At 48.5% G+C, this 25344-nt stretch overlaps 1 protein-coding gene across 11 annotated transcripts in view; it reads right to left on the bottom strand.

The window, feature by feature from the left end:
- Positions 1 to 3638: 3638 nt before the first annotated feature.
- LOC130369749 (multiple PDZ domain protein) overlaps positions 3639 to 25344 on the bottom strand; it is a 66496-nt gene continuing 44790 nt past the window's right edge. For 5 of the 11 annotated variants that reach the window (XM_056575273.1, XM_056575272.1, XM_056575268.1 and 2 more), the window contains 16 exons: positions 25191 to 25282; positions 24450 to 24537; positions 22481 to 22564; positions 22291 to 22386; positions 22134 to 22208; positions 21403 to 21643; positions 20993 to 21138; positions 19505 to 19588; positions 17971 to 18164; positions 14475 to 14622; positions 13135 to 13297; positions 12014 to 12177; positions 10483 to 10587; positions 9714 to 9808; positions 9144 to 9267; positions 6401 to 8753 (listed from right to left, as the gene is read on the bottom strand). In XM_056575273.1, coding sequence (XP_056431248.1) covers positions 8607 to 8753; positions 9144 to 9267; positions 9714 to 9808; positions 10483 to 10587; positions 12014 to 12177; positions 13135 to 13297; positions 14475 to 14622; positions 17971 to 18164; positions 19505 to 19588; positions 20993 to 21138; positions 21403 to 21643; positions 22134 to 22208; positions 22291 to 22386; positions 22481 to 22564; positions 24450 to 24537; positions 25191 to 25282 — 2046 coding nt within the window. In that variant the 3' untranslated portion in view covers positions 6401 to 8606. Of the gene's footprint in view, positions 3730 to 6400; positions 8754 to 9143; positions 9268 to 9713; positions 9809 to 10482; positions 10588 to 10609; positions 10817 to 12013; positions 12178 to 13134; positions 13298 to 14474; positions 14623 to 17970; positions 18165 to 19504; positions 19589 to 20992; positions 21139 to 21402; positions 21644 to 22133; positions 22209 to 22290; positions 22387 to 22480; positions 22565 to 24449; positions 24538 to 25190; positions 25283 to 25344 lie in introns of those variants that run through there. The other 6 variants (XM_056575267.1, XM_056575276.1, XR_008892890.1 and 3 more) reach the window with 5 other exon arrangements.

Below are 25344 nucleotides of genomic sequence, written 5' to 3'. Positions count from 1 at the left end.
GGGCCGATTGAGACGCCTCGCTCATGGGAACCTTTTATGTTTATGAGGATGTCAATCAAGATTAGTTTTGAAAATGACAGCCGTGTTTTCTTAGCCTAAGTCACTTAATATTTGATTAGCTCAGTGAGGCAGTAGACAACGAATGCAACTGAAAAATTCCATTTCGGTTAGCGGCGTTGTGAATTCCTCCAGAGAGAGAGAGAGGGTGAGAAACAGACAGAGAGCAAGACAGCGAAGGCAGGGGCAGGGGGGGAGAGAGAGAGAGAGAGAGAGAGAGAGAGAGAGAGAGAGAGAGAGAGAGAGAGAGAGAGAGAGAGAGAGAGAGAGAGAGAGAGAGAGAGAGAGAGAGAGAGAGAGAGAGAGGAGAGAGAGAGAGGGAGGGAGGGAGGGAGGGAGGGAGGGGAGGGGAGGGAGGGAGGGAGGGAGGGAGGGAGGGAGAGAGGAGAGAGAGAGAGAGAGAGAGAGAGAGAGAGAGAGAGAGAGAGAGAGAGAGAGAGAGAGAGAGAGAGAGAGAGAGAGAGAGAGAGAGAGAGAGAGAGAGAGAGAGAGAGAGAGAGAGGCGCGCTCTGTTTCTGGTGGCATCCACGATTGCATTCAAATTCTGGATTGTGTTCCTGTGTTGGTTGGCACGCTCTGCCCATGTTGTTTCCGTCATGCTTATCGCTGTGACAACCACTGGATTGTTGAGGCTTGAGTCCAGTGTGGGCCACGAACTGAAGAGACATTGTTGTTGAACGCAGCGGTGGCCGGACATGGCGGCTGGACCGAGCCATAGGGTCCTGGCCTCTCATTAAGCTGCAGGCAGCATTGGCTGCGTCTTACACAAGGCTTTTAATAGAGACGGATTCCTCCCTGGCATCGAGAAACATGCAAAGCAATGTTGACAAAAAGCTTAATTTCATATGCCAACGCAAATAGAGGCATGGAAAGCCGTGTACAAATGAGCTTTCGCTGTTGAAAGCTTTTACTTACTTTATGTCGTACTGTTCTTATACTTATTTATTACATATTTATAGAATAAACTCCATGAAACTACATTAACGCATTTACCCATTCTGCGCTTATAGCTCAAGCTTTGTCGGTTGGTTAATGGGGGTCACCTGATTTCAATACGGCAGTAAGTGTAGCAACACGCTTATAATTAGAAGCTAAGTAGAAAGAAGTGTGCTGGATCAAAGACGGCTCTATGGACAGATGCAGTATGACCGTTGATAATGACCTACATCATGACGACAGTGCTGGCCTCTGTGCCTTCAAGGGCTGACGGCGAGCTGGTGTTCCCCCGTGTAGGCCTACCGTCTACATACAGCTCTGACTGCGATGGCAAACTAGTGGTTGACCACTGTTCAGGCTTCAGGGCGGAAATGTGTGGCGTTCGTCCCTCTCAAAGGACACTACTTGTCCATAGGGCTTGTGCATTGTAGCGTCACATCACAATGACCGCCTCCATTTGGGAAGTATAGGAAGATAGGAATATTATTGATGGTAATCGTGTTTTGGGTCATCGTTTAGTAATTATTAGTGAAATAGTTGATCATTATTGGGTGACATTGTTGTGTTTGAAACTGCCACAGCGTTTCTCGTGCGAGACGTGGCAAGACTTTTTTTATTAGCCTCGGTTACGGTATATTTACGTTAATTTAGGATTTTATGTTACAACTCTCGATCATAAGATGGCAAAGAATCACAAACGGCAATTCCCATGATGCATCCTGATATACTCGTCCTGGCTATAGGGACTGCTAGGGTGTGACTCAAGGGCCCAACGTCTCTGGATGTCCACATCCTAGATAAGGACCGCATCCTGGAGCGAGCTGCCTGACCCTAGCCTCCCCTGATGGACGTGGGTTTGGGTGCTGTAAAATCACTTTGGATCAAATAATCTCCCAAATGACTAATGGTAAGTAATGGTAATTTAGTGGTTCTCATGGGAATCTATTATATTTTTAAACGAATTTCTCTAGTCATGGAAAAAAGGAAATGAATGAACAGAGAATGAACAAGGATCGCAATAAAGACATCATGAATGCAATAGTGATTTAATAAAACAGCAGTAATATGACAGCTCCAGTGTCCCTGAATTGATGTTCAGGGCCCCTTCAACATTAAGAAAATCAATTGGGGCCCCTTTTTAAAAACAAGAAAATCAATTGTTCGGACGTATTCAGATCGATAACGCCTCCCACTGACAAATCGTCAATAGTCCATACAAATTATTTCTACACTTTTGTGATTGTTGTTGTGTTTCTTGTAATGGCACCAATGTGTTGTGAAGCCAACTGTATAATAAATCAACAACAACAGTTAGGCTTGGAATACAAAATAACATCCTGAAACTGACACATACGTACAATGCTGGGTAACGGACTTGCACCCATTGCCCTGAATATTGTGTATTCCCATACGTTGTCCAATCAGTGACAACCAGAGATGTTGTGAGGCCATTGAACTTCAGACCATTGAACAGAGAGAGTGGAGGGAGACTGCACTACTGGTTTGCCATTAGTTTTCAATCTCTTGTCACCGGGGTTATTAATAAACTACTGAACAATAACCTGGCACAGCGATAATCCTTTTTTGAAGGGATGGAATACTTATGCCTAACAAGTCCCTCAGAAAAGTTTTCCACTCTGGCCTTAATGTCAAGAAATGGTGCGGATGAAGTTAGCATGGTGGCTACTATGTTTTTCTTTTACTTATCTATTATTTTATTTTATTGTATGACAATGTTTATATGTGAAGCACTTTGAGTCTGCCTTGTGTATGAAAAGTGCTATATAAATAAAGTTGCCTTGCCTTGCCTTGCCTTACTAAAACCATTCGCTCTATTGAACCACTAACACACACTTTAACAGCCGATCAGTTGGAACAAAGGCTAATTTTGCCACCATGAGTTCTGGTAAACAGGTCCTAATGCCGTGTATAACGACCATCTCAGTGGCCCTGGCTACCTAGCTAGCTAGCTCAGGCGGGTTCTTCCACGCTCGGCTACGCAAACACTCCCTGAGGCGCCCGGCAGTGCACAAATAGGAGGAGGGCAATAAAACCACGGTGAAACATTAGCTAATCAGGGACCCTTCAGTTCGCATGATGTAATGGGAGTCGTCTGTTTAATCAGTAACCGACCACGAGGGACACGTTTCCCTACACACAAAGGAGTGGACAAAAAACAAACACAGCGGGCAGGGTGGCGTAGTCGCTATCGATCCTGTCGGTTCGAGGCTCTGTTTGTGTCGCAGGGAGACTGACAAGCAGGTTTCTTTTGTTTTTTAACAAACCCGGGGACGTTCATAAAAAGTAAAAGCGTCCCGTCTGTTTGTCTGGTAAACATGTCATAACCGGCAAGGAGTGGAGAGGAATGGGGGCCGTTTAAACTGTTTTGACTCCAACTGCTATTTTGGGACACAAGACGGTTTTCTGTTTGCGGTGTTCCCTTGACACACACACACACACACGCACACGCACACACCAATACAGACGGTCCTTGTTGTCACTCCAAACAGCCTCGGACGGCAGACTTGCGACCTGTGGTTCGTGTGCAAACACACCCAGCCAAGCACGGGCCGTGACACCCGATCCCAGGTGATGTCATGGGTAGGAGGGGGGCGGCAGGGGGGGGGCGCTGTCATTCGAGTCTTTCCAGTCTCACCTTTCAGCCGTTTCAGCAAACATTTGGGTAGAGGGAAGGGTTCACCGCGCACACGCTCGTACGGTGACACACGTCCCGCCCTGTCACAAAGAGGGGAAAACCGGACAGTAAATCAGGATTGCATTGTGTTCCCTGGCTCCGTCATAATTCTAGGTTCGGCAGGCCGGGGATGAAGGAAGCCACTTGTTCGTCCCTTTCTGTTTACTGCTACTATGATTGCTATGATCATAGTTAAAGATATGCAGTTGTTTGTGTGAGCTGAGAAGTTTTGTGTCGGGGCCAAACGGAGCAGGAAATGGATAGTTTAGACTTGCATTTTTTTATGTGAAGCAGTGTTTGCACTGGACTTGTTGTAAATAGTGTTTAGTTCTAGAACGAAGGCCTAGCTCACTTCCAAATAATCCTCACTCACGTTCCCCTGTGGTGTTTATTTTGCAAAGCACTACATGGTTACACACCACTTCATGTCTAATACCGGCCTCCCTTTGTCGAGACGGCAGGGGCCTTTTATATATTAAATCTCACAAAGTTATTATTGCCATCTCAATTGCTTGTTAAACTGAGTTAGTTGCGTATCAATAAGATCAGACGACGTCGACAACTAATAAAGAGCAATCTCCAAAGAACGCTATGCGCCTCATGTGCAGTCACGACCATCAAAGTGAAAACGGCTGACTGATCGTTTGGAATGCGGCCGTGTTCCTCGGAGTTGTGGGTGAAAAAAACACAAGAATCCGCAGCCAAGAGAACCTCCCAGCTCATTTGTCTCCATTTACACCTGTGTGTTGACTGAGCAAGACCTTGAGAATGGCAGCTAATGTGCGCTGACGCCAGCGCGGCAGGTAATTACACCGACGCCAAGGCAGTTCTTATCTCCTACGACAGCTCTCCTGAAGTCAGGGAGACAGCCCACCCTGCTTCCCCCCCCCCCCCCATTCTCCCCGACCCTCCCCCTCGAGGCAACGCAGAGCTGAACAGTCTGAAAACATTTACATATTTTCCCTCAACGTCGGCTAAACGCCTTTGTGTCTTTTCATTGTCGCTCCTAAACCTTCTTCCGTTGATTCACTACGGTAGGCTGGAAGCAGGAAGATGTAGTAAGCAGTGTCGAGGTGTCTCTGAGCAAGACACTTGACCTTAACTGCTCCTGACGAGCTGGCTGTCGCCCTTGCATGGTTGACTCCGCCGTCGGTGTGTCAATGTGTGCATGAACCGTTGTAAATCGCTTTGGATAAACTTGGCGTCTGCTAAATTCCCGTGATGTAAATGTAAACGTAGGCCTGCATACCACCGGCCTCTGACCTCTACACACTCAAGAACAGCGAGGTGAAACCCAAGTCGTTGGCGTACTGGCGCCACCCGTATTCAAAGGAGGCTCTTGGCGTGTGACGGTGAAACGCTCCCCAAACAGGAAGCAAAGCCGCCGGAACAGGAAGATCGGTTAATCTCTGCAGATACGACGGTGTTGTGAGAAGGGGTTTGATCTCACACTGGTGCCTGCTGTTTGGGCTTCCGCACTGCTGCAGAGTCGTGCGTGTCGGGGCGCGTCCATGGAAGGACGTGTTATGTCAGCTATGATAATAAGCCTCATGTAGTTTTATATAGAAGGAACCTAGACGGATTCACTTGTCGAAACAGTTGTTGTGATAAACCGCCGTAGGCCAAAGATCGGTGATTCATTTGAGGGAAAACTAAGTATGACATTTATAACTTGTCTTTTAAGTAATTCCTAGGGTGTTATAAACCAATATATTTTGCATTTATGGTAAGAATGTATACTCTAAAATACATTCCTACCCATATCTAGTGTACCATGGCTCCTTAAGCAGACAGTACAGAAATGTATACTTGTGCTGAATAACTATAACAAAGACCTTTAACTACCTGAAGGTTGTTCCCTCCCTTAGCACCACTGTGGAAGCGTGCACTTCCTTGAGTTTACGTGGCTTCCAAAATGAAAGCATTTTCTTTCTCTACCCTTAATTATCGTTCAACAGATGTAAGGAAGGAAGGGCCCATTAATAGCCGGGGCACAACAGGTGTCAAGCCGAGGTGGAATGGCGTCGCACCACAGGTATGCAGGCTGAGTCATCATCAACGAGACACACACACCCACACACAAACATCTTAGTTTATTGACCTAATCTCTGACAGGGCAGCAGGTAGTTAAACTTAGTCACACCGGTGATAGGGGGCATGGGAAACGTTTGAACAAGTAGCGACAACTGTTTGAGGCCTGGGGCTGAAGAGGTCAATCGCATTAATAATCAGGGGCTGACCCAAGGAAAGGTCCACCAATATGAACTCCCTTTATCAGTCAGTATTGGAAACGGGGGGAACTCAAGCCGATACGAGATATCTGGCGGACGTTTTAGAAGGAGCCTGATTAACTGCCCGGGTCATTCGATAGGCTCCCCGGGTTGAGTCGGTGGGGTTGCTTTTTTATCACGGTAACGTGACACCCCTGTTCCGGGTCATGCACTGTTGGATCCGCACATCTGAAGGACTTGTTCCGACAAGCCCTCGGTGACCCCGAGACCAGGGGCCTGCTGCGGTGAGGGGGGGGAACAACCGCACGAGCACCGCGGTGGCGGAGACGACGGGACGCTCAGACAACAGGTGGCGGGGGGAGTTCAGCTGTCGGTGTTGGGGGGAGCCTCGCGGTGCGCTCTGTTGTGCAGCAGCTGTCGCTTGTACGGTTGTCCAGAAAAAGGAAACGGCGCCAACATAAACACCCAGTCTCTGTATTTGCTGAATACTTTTTTTCAAAGTATTTGACCAAAAATTGTATTGAGTAAAATTTGGTAAATAGAAAATTAAGGCAACATATTTGCTTTCAAAAGAAGTCCTTGTTTAATTGCTTTTTTTCCTTTTGTTTTATCCACACCGATTCTGTCTGAAAGGGTTTTAAAACGAGATTTTATTGGTCCAAATTACAACTTTTTATGTTAGCTGTCTTGGATAGATGTAAGATGGCTGACTGTACACAATGCTTGTGGTTGTTGATTCATGACATTTTTTGCGGGTTTCAGGAAAGACAAGGTGTGTGACGCCCCTGTGAGCTAACATATATATTTTATAAATGTATTATTTAATATAATATATTTTTAAAGGTTGGACTATCTGTTCATCACGGCAGTGTTGTCAGAGGGTAACCTGAGTCGACTCTCTGCTTCTCCATGTTTCTTGGGCAATTTTAATGAGGGCTGTCAGTCACACTGTCCCAGTTGTACCTTCTGACAAAACCTTTATTATGCACGTCTCTAGTGACAACACGGGCCCTATTCAGTCCCTCAGCCTGTGTTTGCAGTTCACATGGACCTCCACACAGTCAACATTTATGTTTGACAGGCCATCCGGTTGGTTTTGACATTAATGATTGTTTGACATTGCTTTATTGTCTGAATTATAGCTTTTTTTCATCGAGGACATAAAGTGCAGATTGTTTGCTTCTGGTGAATCAAGACGGATATTGTGCGTAAAATGTACGCGCGTTCGCTGACTATGCTGTTCAGATGTCGAAACACATATTGATGTACTGAGCTGAGGGAGTGTTGCCTTCATTCAGAGAGGCACAGAAGCAACCCTTATTATTATAATCTCTGTTAACGGGAAATGATGGATATACCCATCTGTCGGTCAATTTCTGTCTTTGATTGAATGTCAAAGAAAGGCTTGACAACGTTTGAATAAAAACATGAATTAATGTGTGTATATATTATAATATACTCAAATACCAACCCAAGCTTGTAAGTGACGAGAGCGACATTCGATATAGAATGGCGAGGAAAATATAAACTTTATACGAACGTATTACAATTATACAAACATCAATGAAAAAATTAACCACGCAAGTAAAACAGGAGTCTGAAGGTCACTTTTATTAAATTCACAGCGAGGAAACAGAATCGGTAGTACCCGGTGCCGAGCCTAGAGAAACCAGACGTTCAGTGATATACGAACGGAAGAACGAGTTCATTGATGTGAAACCTAGCAGACGGTACGTAATTATACAGAGTACGTCTTTGAGTTCTGGCTCATCATAATACACCCGGGAATATAGCCCTCAATGGTCTACAGCAACGACACAAAGGATACTGGATAAATGTGCTCTTGGATATGATTCAGCCCAGGCTCACGCGCTCACGGGTCTTCAGGTATTTACAGAATACTGTCGTGTAAAGGTTGCTTTAGCAGCGCTAGATTTCAGTGGATGAGGTGGGATCACTCCCCCGATGCGGCGACTTTGTGAATCGGATCCCATTTTAAACAGCAGTTGTAGCAGCATCTACCATTGAGTTAGAATCAAACAGTTTATACATGTATTAACAGTGGCTGACCACACCCCAGGACAGAACAGTGATACAGTGAAATAATAATAACACAGATGATCACTAATTGACTCTCAAGTGTTTAAATACTTCTCAATTCATCTTTTATATTCAAAGCAACTCAATTGGTACAACCAAGGTTTTTATATTGCGGTTTTATAACCGTTATCTTCAACGCAAAGCAGCCCCATGTCATTTTAGTGTTTTATTACCAAACACCCCACGTAATTATTGCCCTCCAGTCCGTCCCCAGAGTGTGTATGAACGAGTGTATCCGGTTTAACTCGGATATTAAGTATTCGCGGACGCGGTGTGGTTCAGCTACGCTAGGCTACGACTGTGTGTGGGCGTTCCCGAAAATGAGATTCATAGTTTTAAGTATTGTATAAAATAAAGCTACAACAAGGGAGTGTGTGTGTGTGTGTGTGTGTGTGTGTGTGTGTGTGTGTGTGTGTGTGTGTGTGTGTGTGTGTGTGTGTGTGTGTGTGTGTGTGTGTGTGTGTGTGTGTGTGTGTGTGTGTGTGTGTGTGTGCACATGGTCAGTGGGTTTAATATGCATACATTTAATGATACGCCAGGAGTTCATATGTTGTGGTGGTCCACGGGTGTTGCTACGGGGACGGTTTCTACGACAACACGGTGAGGGTGACGGTGCCCTTGGTCTTCTTCAGGATGCCCACGGCCTCCTCGTGGGTCACGCCCTCCAGCGTCACGCCGTTCACCGCCATGATCTGGTCCCCACGCTTCAGACGCCCGTCCTCCGCCGCCGCGCCCTGGGCACGCAAACAGTCAGACACACACGTTGGCAGACAGACAGGCACGCAGACATTGGCACGCAGACAGACGCACAAACACATTCACGCACACACACAGACACAGACACGGACACAGACGTGTGAGCAGCAGATGGTCACACACATTCAGGCAGGCGGACAAGCACACATGCACACAGACAGGCAGACACACACGCACACAGACACACGGGCAGACAGACGGACACAAATTCACAAAAAGACAGACATTCACACGTACACGCATGCAGACAAACAAACAAACACACACACAGCATTTCTTTTATGAAAAGGCTCCTCTGATGAATAAATAAACGCACGATGTCCGGATGTCGGAAAAATCGTGAAAGCGAAACCTTTTCTACGGCTCACCTTTCCGAAGACGGTCTTCACGTAGATGGGCAGGTCTCCGTGGGGGCTGCCGTAGCCCCCCACGATGCTGAAGCCCAGGCCGTCAGGTCCCCGGTCCAGGGTGATGGACTTGTACTGCGGGGGGCTGCACGCAAGCGGACAGCGTGGTCAGAACGGACGGAGGTATAAAGACCGTCTAGTCGTAGAGGCAGTATGCATACTTGACGTCGGAATGACAATAAGGTGGATCAGACTATACGCTCAGTGGACGATGAGGGTATTTGGTCCTTGATGCCGAACCACTTCTTACTTCTTCATGACATGCATCAAATGAAAGTGAAAGTTTGTCGTGTTTGGTCGCTAGATCACTAGACTAGATCAGACGATAAGCTAACTCGGACATCAGTGAGGTGTTTGTTCCTGACGCTAAACCACGACTCAGTACTGCATGACATGCATCTAATCTGAGTGAAGGTTTGTCGTGTTTGGTCACCGTGGACAAAACGTCTGCTAAATAAATAAATGGCTAATAGCGATTTAACGACTCGGAGGGGGAGGGAGGCGGATGGTGTGCTGGTGAGCGGCAGTTACCTGAGGTCGTCCTGGAAGATGCAGCTGGGTGTGAGAGCCTCCACCCCCTGGGCCTCTGGTGGGCCCGTCACTGTGGTGTCACCACCCGACACCACCTGGGACACACACATATGCACGCACGCGCACACACGCATCAGACATAGACAAAACACACAACGCACACAGACACACGCATTATAGACGAATACAAACACACCAAACACACACATACACAAACAAACACACGCGTACGCATAGACACACAACCATGTAGAGAAACATACACACACGCATACAGACAAACACATAGACCACCACACACATGCGTACAGATGCAGAGGAACACGCATGCGGGCACAAAGATTGCAGGTTAGTCCAGTCGCTCCACCGGCGGTATGATCAATGCAAAACCCCGATGCAGCCCGGCTATCTGGACGATAAGGCGGCGCAACTTGGCCGGCTAAACCGGTTTATGGTACAATTCAAAGTCTACAGTAGACGAGGCCTTCGCGGTTCACTTCCCGCGCTCACACACAGTCTGTTCCCAGATGAGATCATTGGTTATCAGTAAGATTATAGATACATGATTTATTTATAACAACGATACGTGGGTGGCATGTTGTGTCTGCGTGTGTGAGCGTGGGCACGTCAGCCTGGGTGAGCGTGCATGTGGAGGCGAGGGTGCACGTGCGTCTGGGTGCATGTGTGTGCGTGCGTCTTGATGGCGTGTGCGGCGCGCGTGCATGCTTTTCTTGTGCGTCTGGGTGCATGTGTGCGTGCCTGCACACACCTGCAGCTCGATGGTGCCCGTGGCGCTCTTCAGCAGAGCCACGGCCTGTGCGTGGGTCATGCCGTCCGCTGGCGTTCCACAGACGCTCACGATCCGGTCGCCCGTCTTCGATTTGGTCGGGAGTGGAGAGAAACGTTAGTCACCGGTGTCGGGAGTTCCGCCAGACATCTTCTTTTGACTTCTTGACCACCTTCTTCTTGCTTCTATACAAGTGCTAGGAGCTATAATTGGGGAGGAAATGACTGCACTGTTCTTATATCAGCACCTGTGGTCGTTTATCCGGCTGAGGTACTTTTGGGAGTATTAGGTGGAAAATAGTACCCGGAATGTCGAGCTGTAACAGTGGAAAGAATCCATTAGGCCGGCGAAAAACACCCGGTATTTAAGATGTTGGAGAGACAGTGAAAATGGGCCTTTTGAGTGTTGGAAATTCACTGAGAAAGGGGCTGTAGGAAGCAGGTTAATTCCCCTACAAAAAGTTACAAAAGCTTCAGAAGAAGAATATGATGTAAATTATAGAGGGAGGGGGGTCTACCACTGTAATCTGTGTATTCATACAGAGGATAATAAACAAAGGCAAACCATGCTTGCGTTTGTCTTGCTTGCGTTTTCAGTGACCTTTTTCCCGTCTTGTTTGGTGAAAGGAGGCTGTGTGAACGAGCCATAACAGATTATTCCCCCGTTCGTCTGGAGCAAGTCTTCTCTATATACTAGGCTCAATGTTCTGGTCACGGCTGTGACAGATTTATTACTCGCAGTTGTCTCTCGGGCTATTGTTCTCCTCCTCTCTCCCTGTCGTCACACAGAGAAACAATTGTGTGTGCTTTCGGTTCCATTTTAACCAGAAGGAGCTAGAAAAACAGTTGAGGCTGTAGGCGCGCTTGTCCTTTAAGTCTGAGGCCCACAGGACTGAACTGAGTGGGAACAAGTAAATAGTTGTGGCTCGCATTTCATTATCCGTCTTGGCCTTTTTTTGTTCTGTTTGGTTCCCAAGCGTTTGGGCTCCGAGATCCACCTGTGTGGGGGCACCTTTTGACCTTTGAACCCACCAAATATTTAGCGCAGTAAAATAAGCACTACAATCTCAATGATTTTTATTTCTTTATATATAGTTTGCCAATGCCGTAATCTCCTTGGTGAGTCTTCAAACATACCAATGATTGAATTGACAGGCAAGGCATGTAGGAATGCGTATTGTAGGAATGCGTATTTATTTACAGGGTTGCCACTCTTTTGTACTAATACATTTCAAGCACTTTTCAAGGATAAAATTCAGGGTTTTTCCAGGCCCAGAATAAGGCTTAGTTGAAAGTAGCGGAGGCGAAGAAAATAAAATCTGCCCGCTACTGTGAGGGACTTAGTTAAAGACCAAAGAAATGATCATATATAACTAATTTAGATTTGATATATTGATATATTTTATATTTCTTTGGTCCCCTGCTGCCACTTATGGTCCCAGACCCACTGGTTGGAAACCCCCTGTCTGAACCAAGCCTTCCTAGTGGGATGCGACCCCATACCGGCTCCTCACCTTGAGCTGCTGGGTCTGGGCGGCGAGCCCCCCCGGGTTCATCATGGCGATGAAGATGGGAACGTCCCCCAAGGGGCTGCCCAGGCCCCCTGCGATGCTGATGCCCAGCGAGTCGGAGGGCCCTTTGGTGAACTGCACGTCCCTGACCTCCTGCTGGTCCAGAGCTGATACGGGGCGACATCGGATAACGGAGAATTAAGAGCCAAATCAAACCAGAAATGTAAATATTCTTTCGATAAAATGCTTTCTTTTTTTATACAGGGCCCGTTGGTACATCACACCTCTCTTACGCACTTATTGTGTGTTGTACGTCCTGGCACTTAATGTACGCACTTATTGTGTGTTTGTACGTCCTGGCACTTAATGTACGCACTTATTGTGTGTTTGTACGTCCTGGCACTTAATGTACGCACTTATTGTGTGTTTGTACGTCCTGGCAGTGAATGTACACTTATTGTAAGTTGTACGTCCTGGCAATTAATGTACGCACTTATTTTACGTTGTACGACCTTGCACTTAAAAATATGACTAGCATTGTGTAGCATCTTATCCCAGCTATCTTTGTTGTATACAGGGTACGGGTTAACCTAACAACTGTTAGTGCTTGGCACTTGGTTCTATGAACAACCTTACGGTACTGATATATAGTTGCTTCTCTTTCTTCTGACAAATGTACTTATTGTAAGTCGCTTTGGGTAAAAGTATCTGCTAAATGCCCTCAGTGTAAATGTAAAGGTTGTAGAATCAGGAGACTCCAAACAGAGCTTCAGGGTCATGACGGAGACTAGCCATGTGGCTAGCAGTGACCGGTGCACTTTCAGCCTCGTAAGCCCTTCATAACCAAAAACCAGTGGTCGAAAAGGTGGGCATGACCCCTAGCCTGATGATGGTGATATTTATAGACCAGCCACACAGACCAGCTTAATGCCCTGAATAGAAATGTAGAAATGTAGAATTTTTTTATTGATTTTTGTTAAAACATTTAGTCGCCCTATCACAACAGATGCAGTCTCATTGTTCCCCCGGTAGGCGTGAATCAATATCAGGAGGCGGGCCGCGACGACTGCGCTCCGCCGTGTGTTTGCACAGGGCCCGGGACCCGCAAGGCCGGTCGCACTTACATTCCTGACTCCGGCCGTGTTTATCCAAGTCGTCATGGCTCCCCGGGTCGCTGGGCGAGGAGGCCAGCCCCACGGGGCCACTGCCCTGGGACAGCCTCCTCTCGGAGTGGAAGGGCCCCGCTTTGAACCGGCCCACCTCCACGACGATGGGCCCCACGCAGCACTGGGGGGGGGGACACGACACACATGATGGTTTCATTTCGGAGGAATTCAAAACGATCGTCGGTCGGTGGGTTATGTGAGTTGAGTGGGTGTGATTCAAAGAGAGCGGTCACACGGCGCTCACAAGCTGTAAGGAAATAAAGCAGTTCAACGTAGACCTGCTCGTAAGCAACCAAACATAGAGAAGCAGGTCGGAAAATTATAGTCAAGTTTCTTTTTAAAAGGGTTCACAGAGTCCAAAGCGTGTAGAGGCAAGGGCAATGGGGCAACATTTCATCCACTGTTTGGATTAAATCATTTTTCCTCGACTTAGTTCATGAGAAAATGTTGTTATTGTGAGACATCACTATGCCAAATATTTTCCATTGCACCCCTCCTCCCCTTCTGCGGTGTTCCCCATCACCCACCAAGGGGTCAGGGGTCGTCTTAGCTCAGGACGGAGAGTGGGTTGACTTGGGGTTGCTAGTTAGATCCCCAGAGTGTCGTGGTGTCCCTGAGTTAAGCTCCTCACCCTGACTGCTCCCAACGCGCTTGCTTTCGCCCTTGCATGGCTGACACCGCCGTCGGTGTGCGAATGTGTGCATGAACCGTTAAAGGCGTCTGCTAAGTGTCCTAAACGTCCCCCATAATTGAGCAGGGTATGTCTGCGTCCTGCAAGACGGAGGCGTAACTTGTGGTAGGAGGAGGCGTGTCTTGTACTTTTCTAAATCGCGGCCCACGCGAGATCTTCCTCTTTTCGCGGTTAAAATAACGGTTCACACATTACGCAAGGTCTTCCTTGAAGTCGAAGTCTGTAGTTAAGATCATGTTAAGATTATTTTTACATGAGGCCTAATATTTGAGGTCCGAGTTGCGGTCATTTATGTACCCGCGCACCACTGCTACATACAGATCACTTCCGCGATTTAGGCAAGTACTAGACACGCCTCCTACTACAAGTCACGCCTCCTACTATAAGTCACGCCTCCGTCTTGCATGACGCAGACGGATACTATTGCCTACTTCCGCGATTTGGAAAAGTACAAGACATGCCTCCTACTACAAGTTACGCCTACTACAAGTCACGCCTCCGTCTTGCAGGACGCAGACGGATACTATTGCCATGATTAGCCGGTGGAGTCCGGTCAGCTGGCCTGGGGGTAGGGTCAGGGGTCTGGGTGTGTGGGGGTGTAGGGTACCTTCAGAATGGCCGCCACCCCTTCCTGGGTGGAGGACCTCACGTCCTCGCCGTTGACGGACAGGATCTGGTCGCCCTGCATCAGACGGCCGTCGCTGTCCACCAGGCCCCCGCTGACGATGTCCGACACGAACACGCCCGTGTCACTCCTGAACACACACACACACACACGCACGCACGCACGCACGCACGCACGCACGCACGCACGCGCACGCACACGCACAGAAGGGGTGAGATGACGGCAGGATAGAACTGAAGTCACGTTCTCTACCGTTTGGAAAATGCCTTGGTTTTACTTTGCATTGGTGCTTGCACCTGAATCCCGGCGGTCAATTTGTCAAATATAACCAGGGCAATTTGGCTAATTCATCCCGACAATCCAACACAAACGTGGAAACAAACTCGTGAGCGGAAAAAAGGCAATTGCAGCCACTTGGGACCGCTGAAGTGTAGCAGGTTGGAGCGGGCCCTATTTAAAGGTTTCTACCTAAACAAACACAGAAAACAGCATTTGTTTGCGGTTCCGAATCTGTCCTCTCCACACACGGCGCACGCTCCGATTAGCATATAGAGTACTGCTTAAAGCGACCACGTCTATAAAGGGATAAGGCCTGACAGTGTATATCTCAGCGCCAGCATCGGGTGTCCCAGTAATTGTCAGTCTCGCGGCCGGCACCTGTAATTGTGTGGCCTCGATTTTGCCTCCTGTGCTCCATGAGATATCATCTCTTAACAGAAACAAACAAAAAAACTGAGATAATTTCTCAACACCCCCCGTATCTTCGTTTTGGCGTGCCTTAAGTCCATACGAGAGGATGTTGAAGTGACAGGGGGGATTTTTGTTTTTCCTTCGTTTCATCTGCAATCTTTAACAAGTGCGGACGCTGCAGTTTCTGAAGTGACGATCGCCGCGTGTGGATTAGGACAAACGTGGGGTTTGGAGGCGAGCACACACACACACACACACATGAACACACACACGCTGACGCACGGACACACACGCGCACTGACGCACACCCACACACACACCAACACTCATAAGCACACACAAACCAACGCGCACGCACACCGCGACCACAGGAGCCTGGCTGTGACTATCCCCTGACCGCTAAGTGCCACGTTCCAGCTTAGTTATTTGTTATTCTTCTTCATATTTTTCTGTTGCAGTCATTTCTTTTTTCCACTCGGGTACTTTTTCCCCTCCATGCTCGAGTCGCATCGGAACAACGTTGTGCACGGCCGCCGTGAGAGAAGGGGAATGGATGCTAGCTTCAATATATTCAACGTGAGCTAGGCATCATCCTATTGGTTGAAGGGGGGCGTACGCCGAAGAACCATAGCGCTCCCTGGATAGTTTTATTTACAGGCTACTGCTAGCCTAGGCAGTATTAAAAATGTTCTTTCATTGCATTTCTTTGTTTCTTGGCAAGCACAGACACATTTTATAGCGCACCGTAAATCTTAACAGGGACACATGGGGGCAGGTAACACACACACACACACACACACACACACACACACACACACACACACACACACACACACACACACACACACACACACACACACACACACACAGGGTTGTATGTTTGTACATGCTTGTTGTGTGTTTGCTTGGCTGCGAAATCCATGAGGTTTGCCTTTGGGAGGCCTTTGGCTCTTCCTGGGGGGTCAGGGGGACCACCATGCAACACCACACACACACGCACGCACGCACGCACACACACAAGCACACACACACACACACACACACACACACACACACACACACACACACACACACACACACACACACACACACACACACACACACACACACCTGTGAGCGACAGCAGTGGAATGCCCTCAAGGCCATTTTGTTCAGGGAGAAAAACAAGCGCAAAAACATATGCAAGCCTCTGCTAATCTACTCTGAGTAGGTTATGCATGGCTGGTCGTGAGTTTGGCTGTTAAGGTTATGCAAAACCGGGGTTGTGGGACGAATGTAACATGTGCTTGTGTGTGTCTGCGTGTGCATGCCTGTACGTGCGTGTGTGTGTGTTTGTGCGTGTGTGTGTGCGTGCGTGTGCCTGCGTGTACGTGGCTGTACGTGCGTGTGTGTGTGTGTGTGTGTGTGTGTTTAGCGCCTGTGTGTGTCCGCGTGTACGGGCGTGTGTGTGTGTGCTTGTCTGCGTGTATGTGCTTGGGCACGTGTGTGTCTTTGTGCACGTGTGTGCGTGTGTGTGTGCATGTTCGCCTGCGTGGCACTGCAGACGAAATCTTAATCTGTGGAACAGATTCGGTTTGTCTGAGTGTGTAGTCACACTCGGTGTGTGTCTGTGTGTGTCTGAGTGTGTGTCTGAGTGCGTGTGCGTCCGTGGGCGCACTTAGTTTTTGTAATTTCTACCTCGGCGCACACACACACACCATCCTTAGGCCTGTTGCGAAACATTTACCTTAACTCCCGTGATCTGCATTAACGAGAGAGAGAAAGACCAGACGTTACTTTAAAACGGCTACAGGTTAGGATGAAGGAGGAAATGAAAGAGCGACCAGGGTCATTAGCAGCGGATAAGGTATGCACCGGCCAGAAACAAAATCCACCCGACTAATTATCCCCAGTTTAAAGGCTAGTGGTGCATGCAGCTTCAGTATTGTGACTCGATTTTAGTACAAGGCTTCCAGACAGTACTTAAGGCTATCTGTTGCAGGGAAGGTAATCCACTAATTGTCCTCCTCGCTGTTCCGTTTATTGGGCGGTGCATTCCTTTAAGATGACCAAAAGGATAATAACCAAACCAGGTTGTCACAGATTGCATGATTTCTATTATGCAATTATGAAGGTCTCCGCCGACGACCGTAACATGTCATGTGGAGTGCAAACATCGTCGTCTACACGACTATTTAAAGGGAATAACGCAAAGCTGTGTGCTATAAACAGGAAGGTGAAGGAGGCTAGAAGTGGCGATGCAGGTCTATTGTGCTAGCTTTGTATTGCCACTGTAAACATTCCTCTCATTCCCTCAGAACATCACAAGGGCAGGACTGTGTGTTATTCCGATAACTGACAGATTGTGCATTTGTCGACCTGCGGCAGTACCAGTGAGTAAAATAAAGTGGTATTTTGTTCCCAAGTGGCCCCCTTTGAAAGCACAGCCAAACAGCCGATAGTCAAGGACGCCTGCACGCAGCTGCGCTTCACAAAGACAACAAAAAATGGGAAAGGCGCAGAGAACAAAACCCAACTCAATAAACCAAGCACAATCCGTCACGGATAAGAGAGAAATATTTACATGGAGTTGAAATCTCTCCCCAAAAGAATGTGGAAATTCAAATGCCACTATCGAAAGAGAGATTTCGAGGCACATTCCTTTTCTTTCGGCACGACTCGATAGCGCAGGCAACGATAATAATAATAATGCACAGATTTTTCGGGATTCTCGAATCCCGAAAAATCCGGATTCCGGAATTCCGGAAAATACTGGGAATTCCAGAATTCCCGTTGAAGCTCCCCTCACCTTCTTCCCACGATGCTGAGGCCCAGGCCCTGGCCGGGGCTCTTTAGGAGCTCCACGGTGAAGGTGTCCCACAGGTCCTCCTCCTTGAACTGGGCCTCGTCCCGGTACACCCGCAGCCTCACCTGCTGGGGGGTCTGGCGCAGCACGCTGATGGCCTGGTCGTGGCTGGCCGCCCGCAGGTCCATGTCGTTCACCTGGAGGGGGGGGGGGAGGAGGGAGGAGGGGAGGAGGAGAAGGTGAAGAAGAAGAAGAAGAAGAAGAAGAAGAAGAAGAAGAAGAAGAAGAAGAAGGTGAAGAAGAAATTTCATTGGCTTGTAACATCTTGACATAAGAAGCCAAAAGGGACAATGAGTTAAGAATTTTTATATTATTCTTTAAAATAAGTTGTATTTTACTCTTAAATTGGTACAGAGGAGATACAAAAATGACAAAATCCACAAATTAACTTTGAACTCTGTCCTCTGAGTCCAGCAGCGGACTTCACTCTATCGCCTTATCATGACGCAGAATCAACACATTCATTAGCCCCTTGCTACAGACACCATGTATACATTTCCATCGCTGCTCGCCTCCACTGGCCAGTGTTGGGCCCAGGGAAAACTTCAGCACAATAACAAAGCACCAAGGTATCCCTTTTCAGTCACGGACACAACAATGGCCGTCTTGTTTTCTTTCCAATAGATGCTGGGGACGGGGAGGGGGTGGCGACAAGAATGGCCCTCTGAAGACAGTGGTCCTGCTGCTGACACTTTTCATCTCTGGGACTTTGTTGCCAAACACTGGCCTGGTGGCTCCACTCCAGCAGCGAATAGAAGTCGAGGGGCAATTAAGTCGTAAGGTGGTCTGTGTGGGTGTGTGTGTGTGTGTGTGTGTGGGTGAATGCTTCTCCATTGACTGATACCAAACCCTTCCTCCCCCACATCCTTGCCCTGCCTCCTATTGAAGCCCAGAGGTCACCGAAAGGCCGAACCCAAAACTTCAGTCCCTTGATTCGCCGTCTGAAGCCGGTTTTTGGAAACCCTACTCCGACTCGTTTCCTAGCCTTGATGAGTTAAGTCTGGCCGCTGCTCGTGTGATCTCCGCGTTTGTCACGTGCAGAATTTGAGGAATGTATACTACATGAGGAAAGGAGTAACGCGGTCGTTGTCGCGGTGTCGTAACGGGTCACTTCCTGCCAGCTCACATTCCCCTCTGAGCTCATGAGAAGTTCTAGCGACAACCTCCCCGTCTCTAATGAACGGTGGGAGTTCTTAATCAAACCGCCGCTTTAGATTTATATTGTAGAGAGTTGTGCCGTCCAGTCGTCGTTAAAACACAGTGTCCACAGTGGGGGTCTCCATAAAACTTTAACACGCCGTTAACCCTGCCAGAACAAACGCCAGCCAAGACTCAGAGTGAGAGATGGCCTTTTTTCTTTTTCCATCTAAGTTAAGTTCGCCGGGAACGTTGCCATCGCCTTTTTAAAAAAAAACAATTGCGCTTTGGAGGTCTTCCTGCGACTAGGAGGTGCCACGCGGCGTTCCTAACACCACACCTCCAGAATCTGGTCTCCTGCCCACAGACGGCCGTCCTTGGAGGCCGCCCCCTCCTCGTAAACCTCGTGGATAATGATGGCCCCCTGCGGTGATAAAATGAGAAGAAGGAGAATGAGGGGGAGAGGAGGGGAGGAGGCGGGGAGGAGAGAGGTGTAGAGAGATGGGGGGAGAGAGAGAGAGAGAGAGAGAGAGAGAGTGTTAATGGTTTGGACAAGAGACAAAAAGTCTGCCTGAGGCGTGAGAAGATATAATCATGGCCTTCAAGAAGAGCGAGAAGACAAGAAAAATGACTCGGGACGAAAGTGACCTTGATTTAAAGGAAAGATTAAGAAAGATAAAGGTTTTAATAAGAATAATGTCTGCCGGGAGATAGAAATGGTGAAGCGATGATTCGTGTGATGTGATTCATTGAAAGAGAATGAGTGGGTGCGCGGCTATTTAAACACACCTCTGTGAGTGTGTGTCGAATTTTTCCCACACGGTGATCAAAGCGCACCGCCTCTGTGCACCCCGTGACACCACCCGCCCGCCGGCCGCGCGTCTAACCGCGCTCCTACGTCACGCGTACTTTTCCACTGGGAGCCACGGTGCCACCCCCCCGAGGTTCACGCGGGGTTCAGAGGTCGCATTCCCAAGCTGGATATTGTCTCCCTCCCCCAGGCTAGACAAAGAGGCAGTGCGCCCCCACCCAGACAACCCCCCCCCCCCCCCCCCCCCCCCCCCCCATCGCCACCACTATCCCCCCAAGCCTGACTGAGCCGACAGAATGGAGCGACCTGGGAGAACCAGGCGGTGAAGGGGGGGAAGGGGGGTGCTCTGACAACATCGTCTCTACATTCCTCTTCCTGCCGCGGGCTGTGTGTGTGTGTGTGTCGGAGCGACCCCGTGTGTGTGTGTGTGTGTTGTTGTGGAACCGTCCCAGGAGGGCTCCAGGTGGGTGGCACGGCTTGCTGCCGTGTTCCACGGTGTGCTTGGAACACTCGGAGGTGTCAGGGAGAGACGTCGGGGTGGCGGAGTGCTCGGTGGAGCCCGGTCGAGGGGAAGAGGGGGCGCGTGCGTGCGTGCGTCTCAGACCGAGTGTGACTGCACACTCAACCGAAACACACGCTCGCTCACTCAGACATAGACGCACACAGACCAACGGATGCACGCGGGGACACACAAACGCAAACTCACGCCGACAAACCGAAACACACACACTCACTCAGACACACGCACGCACACAAACAGACGCAGGCAGACTCACACTCACTTACTCACTCTGACTAAAAGTCACAAACACACACACACACACACACACACACACACACACACACACACACACACACACACACACACACACACACACACACACACACACACACACACAAAGACTCCAAGTCCAATGGAAAGCAAAAGGGGAGGGATATCATCTCTCGGTAGTAGTACTTATTTGGGAAGCAGTTTAGGGGGGTTGTGTTGTTATGTTGGAGTTGGTGGATACCTACCAGCAGGGTATCGACGCCCCCGACGATGCTGAGACCGAGGCCCGTCCGGCCCTTGGAGATGTCGATGGTGGTCTCACAGCCGGGGATAATGGGGCAGGTCGAGGGGTCAGAGGTCAGGGTGCTCGGGGTCAAAGGGCGACTCGGACCTGAGAGGGGAATGGGTTTTCTTAAAAATCCTAGTATAGTTATTTTTTGACGGATTGTGTTGTTTAGTCATGGTCACGATGACAAAAGACATCACCAAACTATTTTTCTAAACTCGACTTTAAAGATGCAATGAATGTTTAATCCACAATTTGTATAATAACTGAACCACACTAACTCAACTTTAAATACATTAAAGTTAACTAATTCCATCATCCTTCACAGCCACGCCAGTCTTTGTCTTAACCCGAGGCGACTGCACTCACTGCTGACGAGTTCCGGTTCCGCCTGGTCGATGGAGTCCAAGCTGCTGCAAGGCATGCTGGGAGAGCTGGTGAGGCCCGCGTCGATGGACGCCCCCTGGCTCTGGCTGCTGACCACGGCGTCCACCGTTGGGCAGAGGGAGGACGAGGAAGAGGACGAGGAGGTGGTGCAGGGAGGAAGGCTCTTGTCCGAGCAGAAGGTTATCTTGGCCGGCCCCGTGGTGTTCCTCAGCAGTGAGTAGATCTGAGGAGCGGAGAGTGAATTGTTTGTTATTATTAACGAGGGAGTTAAAAGAATTTGTTATTCATGATGACACTTAAAGCTGCAATCAGCAGTTTTTGTTTTGATTGGATTGGGTTTTGATTGAGTCTTGTTGATCTTGTACGTTCAGCTCCGTAGCTTTGGCCAAACAGAGAACCATGACAGTCAATCTAAACACAATTTCATCGCAACGAAGTAGGGCAAGCAACAAGCGCTGATTGCAGCTTCAAAAAACACACGTTAGTGTTAACTAAATACTATTTAAAGGAATGTATGAATTTCAATAGAAGATTATGTTAAACTAGGAGCTGGTCACAATGTTAAAACAACGTCCTATTATTAGACTTGTACACTATGTACAATATGCACGCCTGTATTTTAATCCAATGGGGAAATCCACAGCTATTTCTGAAGTAACACTATATCCACTACTGCTACGGGACGGGTTTTGTCTGTCCTCCGCATACTCTACCTTCTCTAGGGAGTAGCCCAGCACAGATTCACCGTTCACTGTCAACAGTTTATCCCCCGGTTTCATGCAACCCTCCTGTACGTGATAAAAGCAGCGCGAGAAGCGTTAGCGTGCTAGCGGCTAAAGCGGGCTGTCGTAGCCGCATGCTAGCTCTCACCTTCGCCGTGTGTCCCTGCATCTCCGATATGCTCTGAACCTCCACCCCCTGCGAGGTGTCCCCGTCCAGGAAGGTGATGCCTAGCTCGCCGTCGTCCTGTTTTCAAAGTGGAAACAAAAAATTCTAACTTTTGGATAAACTGACCTCAACCGAACACACTAGAAATTATGCTTCTTTATTATTTGCAAACCTTGTGTTGTACGATATGGTGTGGCTCGTGTTCCTCCTTGTCGGCCTCATCTCTCTCAGCCTCACACGGGGAGCTCGATTCAAACTGTGACGGGGAGAAAGAGAGAGAGAGAGACGCTGGCATCAAGGAGCTAACGCTAAAAAATGAATTTGGGTTAGATGGGGGTGTGTGTGTGTGCGTGTGGTGGTGAAGGGAGGAGGGGGTTCAAATTCTGACTCCATTCCTCGTTTTTTTCCCTTTGTTGTCAGTCTGAGTGAAGTTAAACCTCAACCTGACAGCCAGCCGAGTTGGAGCCCAGAGTCTTACTCCTAGATAACTTTTACATCTTCAAAACTTTTGAGCGAGTCGGAAAAAATGACTTTTTTCAGGTTTGCGGCTCCGAGGAACGTACAATTAGGGGAAACAACTCCATCATCCCTCTCTCTCTCTCTTTCTCCCATCTCTCTCAATCTCGACATGTATCAAACTTTGATTCGGTACGTAAAGAGCATTATATATTCGTCGTCATCAACCCCCAAAGAAAGTCCCTGGCCTACATCGTCCTGCGACAGGGAGAGAAAACCACTACAACCTTGTACAACATGGCACTACCACCTGCTCTTGCCAGAGGCTCAACTTAGACAAGAAGAATTACCAAATCACCCCCCGCTGCCTTGGATTCCACTTCATGCTAGAGCAGATTTCTCGGGGCGCTAATGCCTACCTATAAATCGCTACATGAGGTAACACATTCTTGCCTCCGCTCATACTTGATGATAGGTGCGTGTTCGTTCGCCCCTTGGCACCCTATCAATCAAACCGTTTAAAGACGACGGAGGGAATCGAATGAAATGTTAACGCCAGGGATGGCGGCTTGGAGGGAACCAGCAAAGCATGCTTGATTTTGAAAGTAACCAACCGAAGAAATCCTACCCCTCCCTTCAGACCCCCCCCGCCAAAGCCACGCCCCCCTCAACATGCAATTAGCTCGCTAGCTTTAGCAACAGGGCTGCATAGCTTTGTGGAAGACTCCGGTCACGTGCAATGAGTGACGTGCAGAGAGCGCTCGATTATTTGAATTCATTTGTCGGAGCATTCGAGTTATTGATTGCTGTCGCAATGTCCAAAAATGAAAACAAATCGCCTACCCTTCCTTTTGAAGAAGACCCTACCTTAGCCCTTCCTTTCGGAGCTGCAGTCCTTCTTTACCGTAACAACTACAACAGAAGAACACTCCACTGGATGCTTCACAGCTGAACCTTCAACCAATGTTTTTTTGATCACTCCCTCTCACCCATCAATATTAGCACTAATTAACATTAGCACTGATGAGGCTAATGCTATCATTAGCATTGTCAGGCGACCATATAGATCGGGCATTAGCCTGGCCCTGTGACAATGACAACCAGGGTCTCTCTACATGCGCCACCCAGCTCTGTTGACGTCATGCTACATTGTGTTGTTTAGTCTTTCCTGTCTGTGCCGGCGTGTTGTGACTGGTTTAGGGACACCACGACCTGTCCCTCGAGGGGGTGACCTGGTACGGCTGGGCGAGGTCACATGGGGTCTCGATCGACGGCCCGCGCCCTACATAGAGCGATCGACCATGTGATTTACCCCCCCAGACACACACACACACACACACACACACACACACACACACACACACACACACACACACACACACACACACACACACACACACACACACACACACACACACACACCATACACGTCTGCACAAAGTGATACCAGATCCACTGTCACTGATCCACTGGTTTGTGTGGAGCTGGCCTGAGCTGAGTGGGCAATCGCCATCAATCCCTCATCATAATAATAATAATAATAATAATACATTTATAAAAAAAAGTAAAGCATGTTTAGAAAATGTTTAAAAAATAAAACCACTCAATACTACTAAAAGCAAAACTACTAAATACGCTACAATATTTTCTTTAACTACTACCAGCCAGTCCGAGGGGTCCCTTACCTCTACGGGGGGCTGCTCCTGGGGGCACCCATCCTCTAGGCCCGCTCCCACCGGCCCCACGGCCATCTGGCCCAGGGCCCCGGTGTTCCTGAGGGCCAAAGAGAGGGCGTCATAACTCACATTAACCACCCATTCCTCTGTCCAAACCCGGCCCTCTCGGGGGCCCCGTGTGTGTGTGTGTGTGTGTGTGTGTGTGTGTGTGTGTGTGTGTGTGTGTGTGTGTGTGTGTGTGTGTGTGTGTGTGTGTGTGTGTGTGTGTGTGTGTGTGTGTGTGTGTGTGTGTGTGTGTGTGTGTGTGTGTGTGTGTGTGTGTGTGTGTGTGTGTGTAAGGGGCTTTCAGGTTAAGCAAAGGGTCAAGGGAGTGAGATCCCATTGAGCCAACGGTTCCTAACAGCCCCCACTCAAGCCATTCAGTTTAAATGTTGTGTGTTGAAAGGGGGGGGGGTATATTGGAAGACGAGCATCGGTGTTCTCAGTGCAAGTCATTTAGATAACGTGAACAAGCAAGGGCATTTGTGTTTGTTTACTGTCATCACAGGCTATAACTGGAGTTTGTTCAAACTCGTCTTTGTTTTCTCAGTAACAGCGCTCTCTAGTGGGTTGAAAACGGTATGACAGGCATTCACGTATACTATTACTTCATCACTGCATTTAAATTAATCAGAAGTTGGGGGGGCTCATGTGATCAAGGCGGTGGGGGTGGTGGCGTTTTTAGAAACAAAACAAAAGAATGAAAGCTACCTGACGAAAATGATCTTGACTTTAGAAGGTGAGCTCTTGATGATGGAAGACGCGTTCTGGTGGCTGTGGCCGTGCAGCTTCTGCCCATTGATCTGGAAAAGTACAACATATGTGAAGATATATCGTTATTAATAGTTTAAATGGCAACCCTTCA

Source organism: Gadus chalcogrammus, chromosome 17 (assembly GCF_026213295.1).
Source record: "Gadus chalcogrammus isolate NIFS_2021 chromosome 17, NIFS_Gcha_1.0, whole genome shotgun sequence".
Lineage (NCBI taxonomy): Eukaryota > Metazoa > Chordata > Actinopteri > Gadiformes > Gadidae > Gadus > Gadus chalcogrammus.
This window is presented reverse-complemented; position numbering and strand designations above follow the sequence as displayed.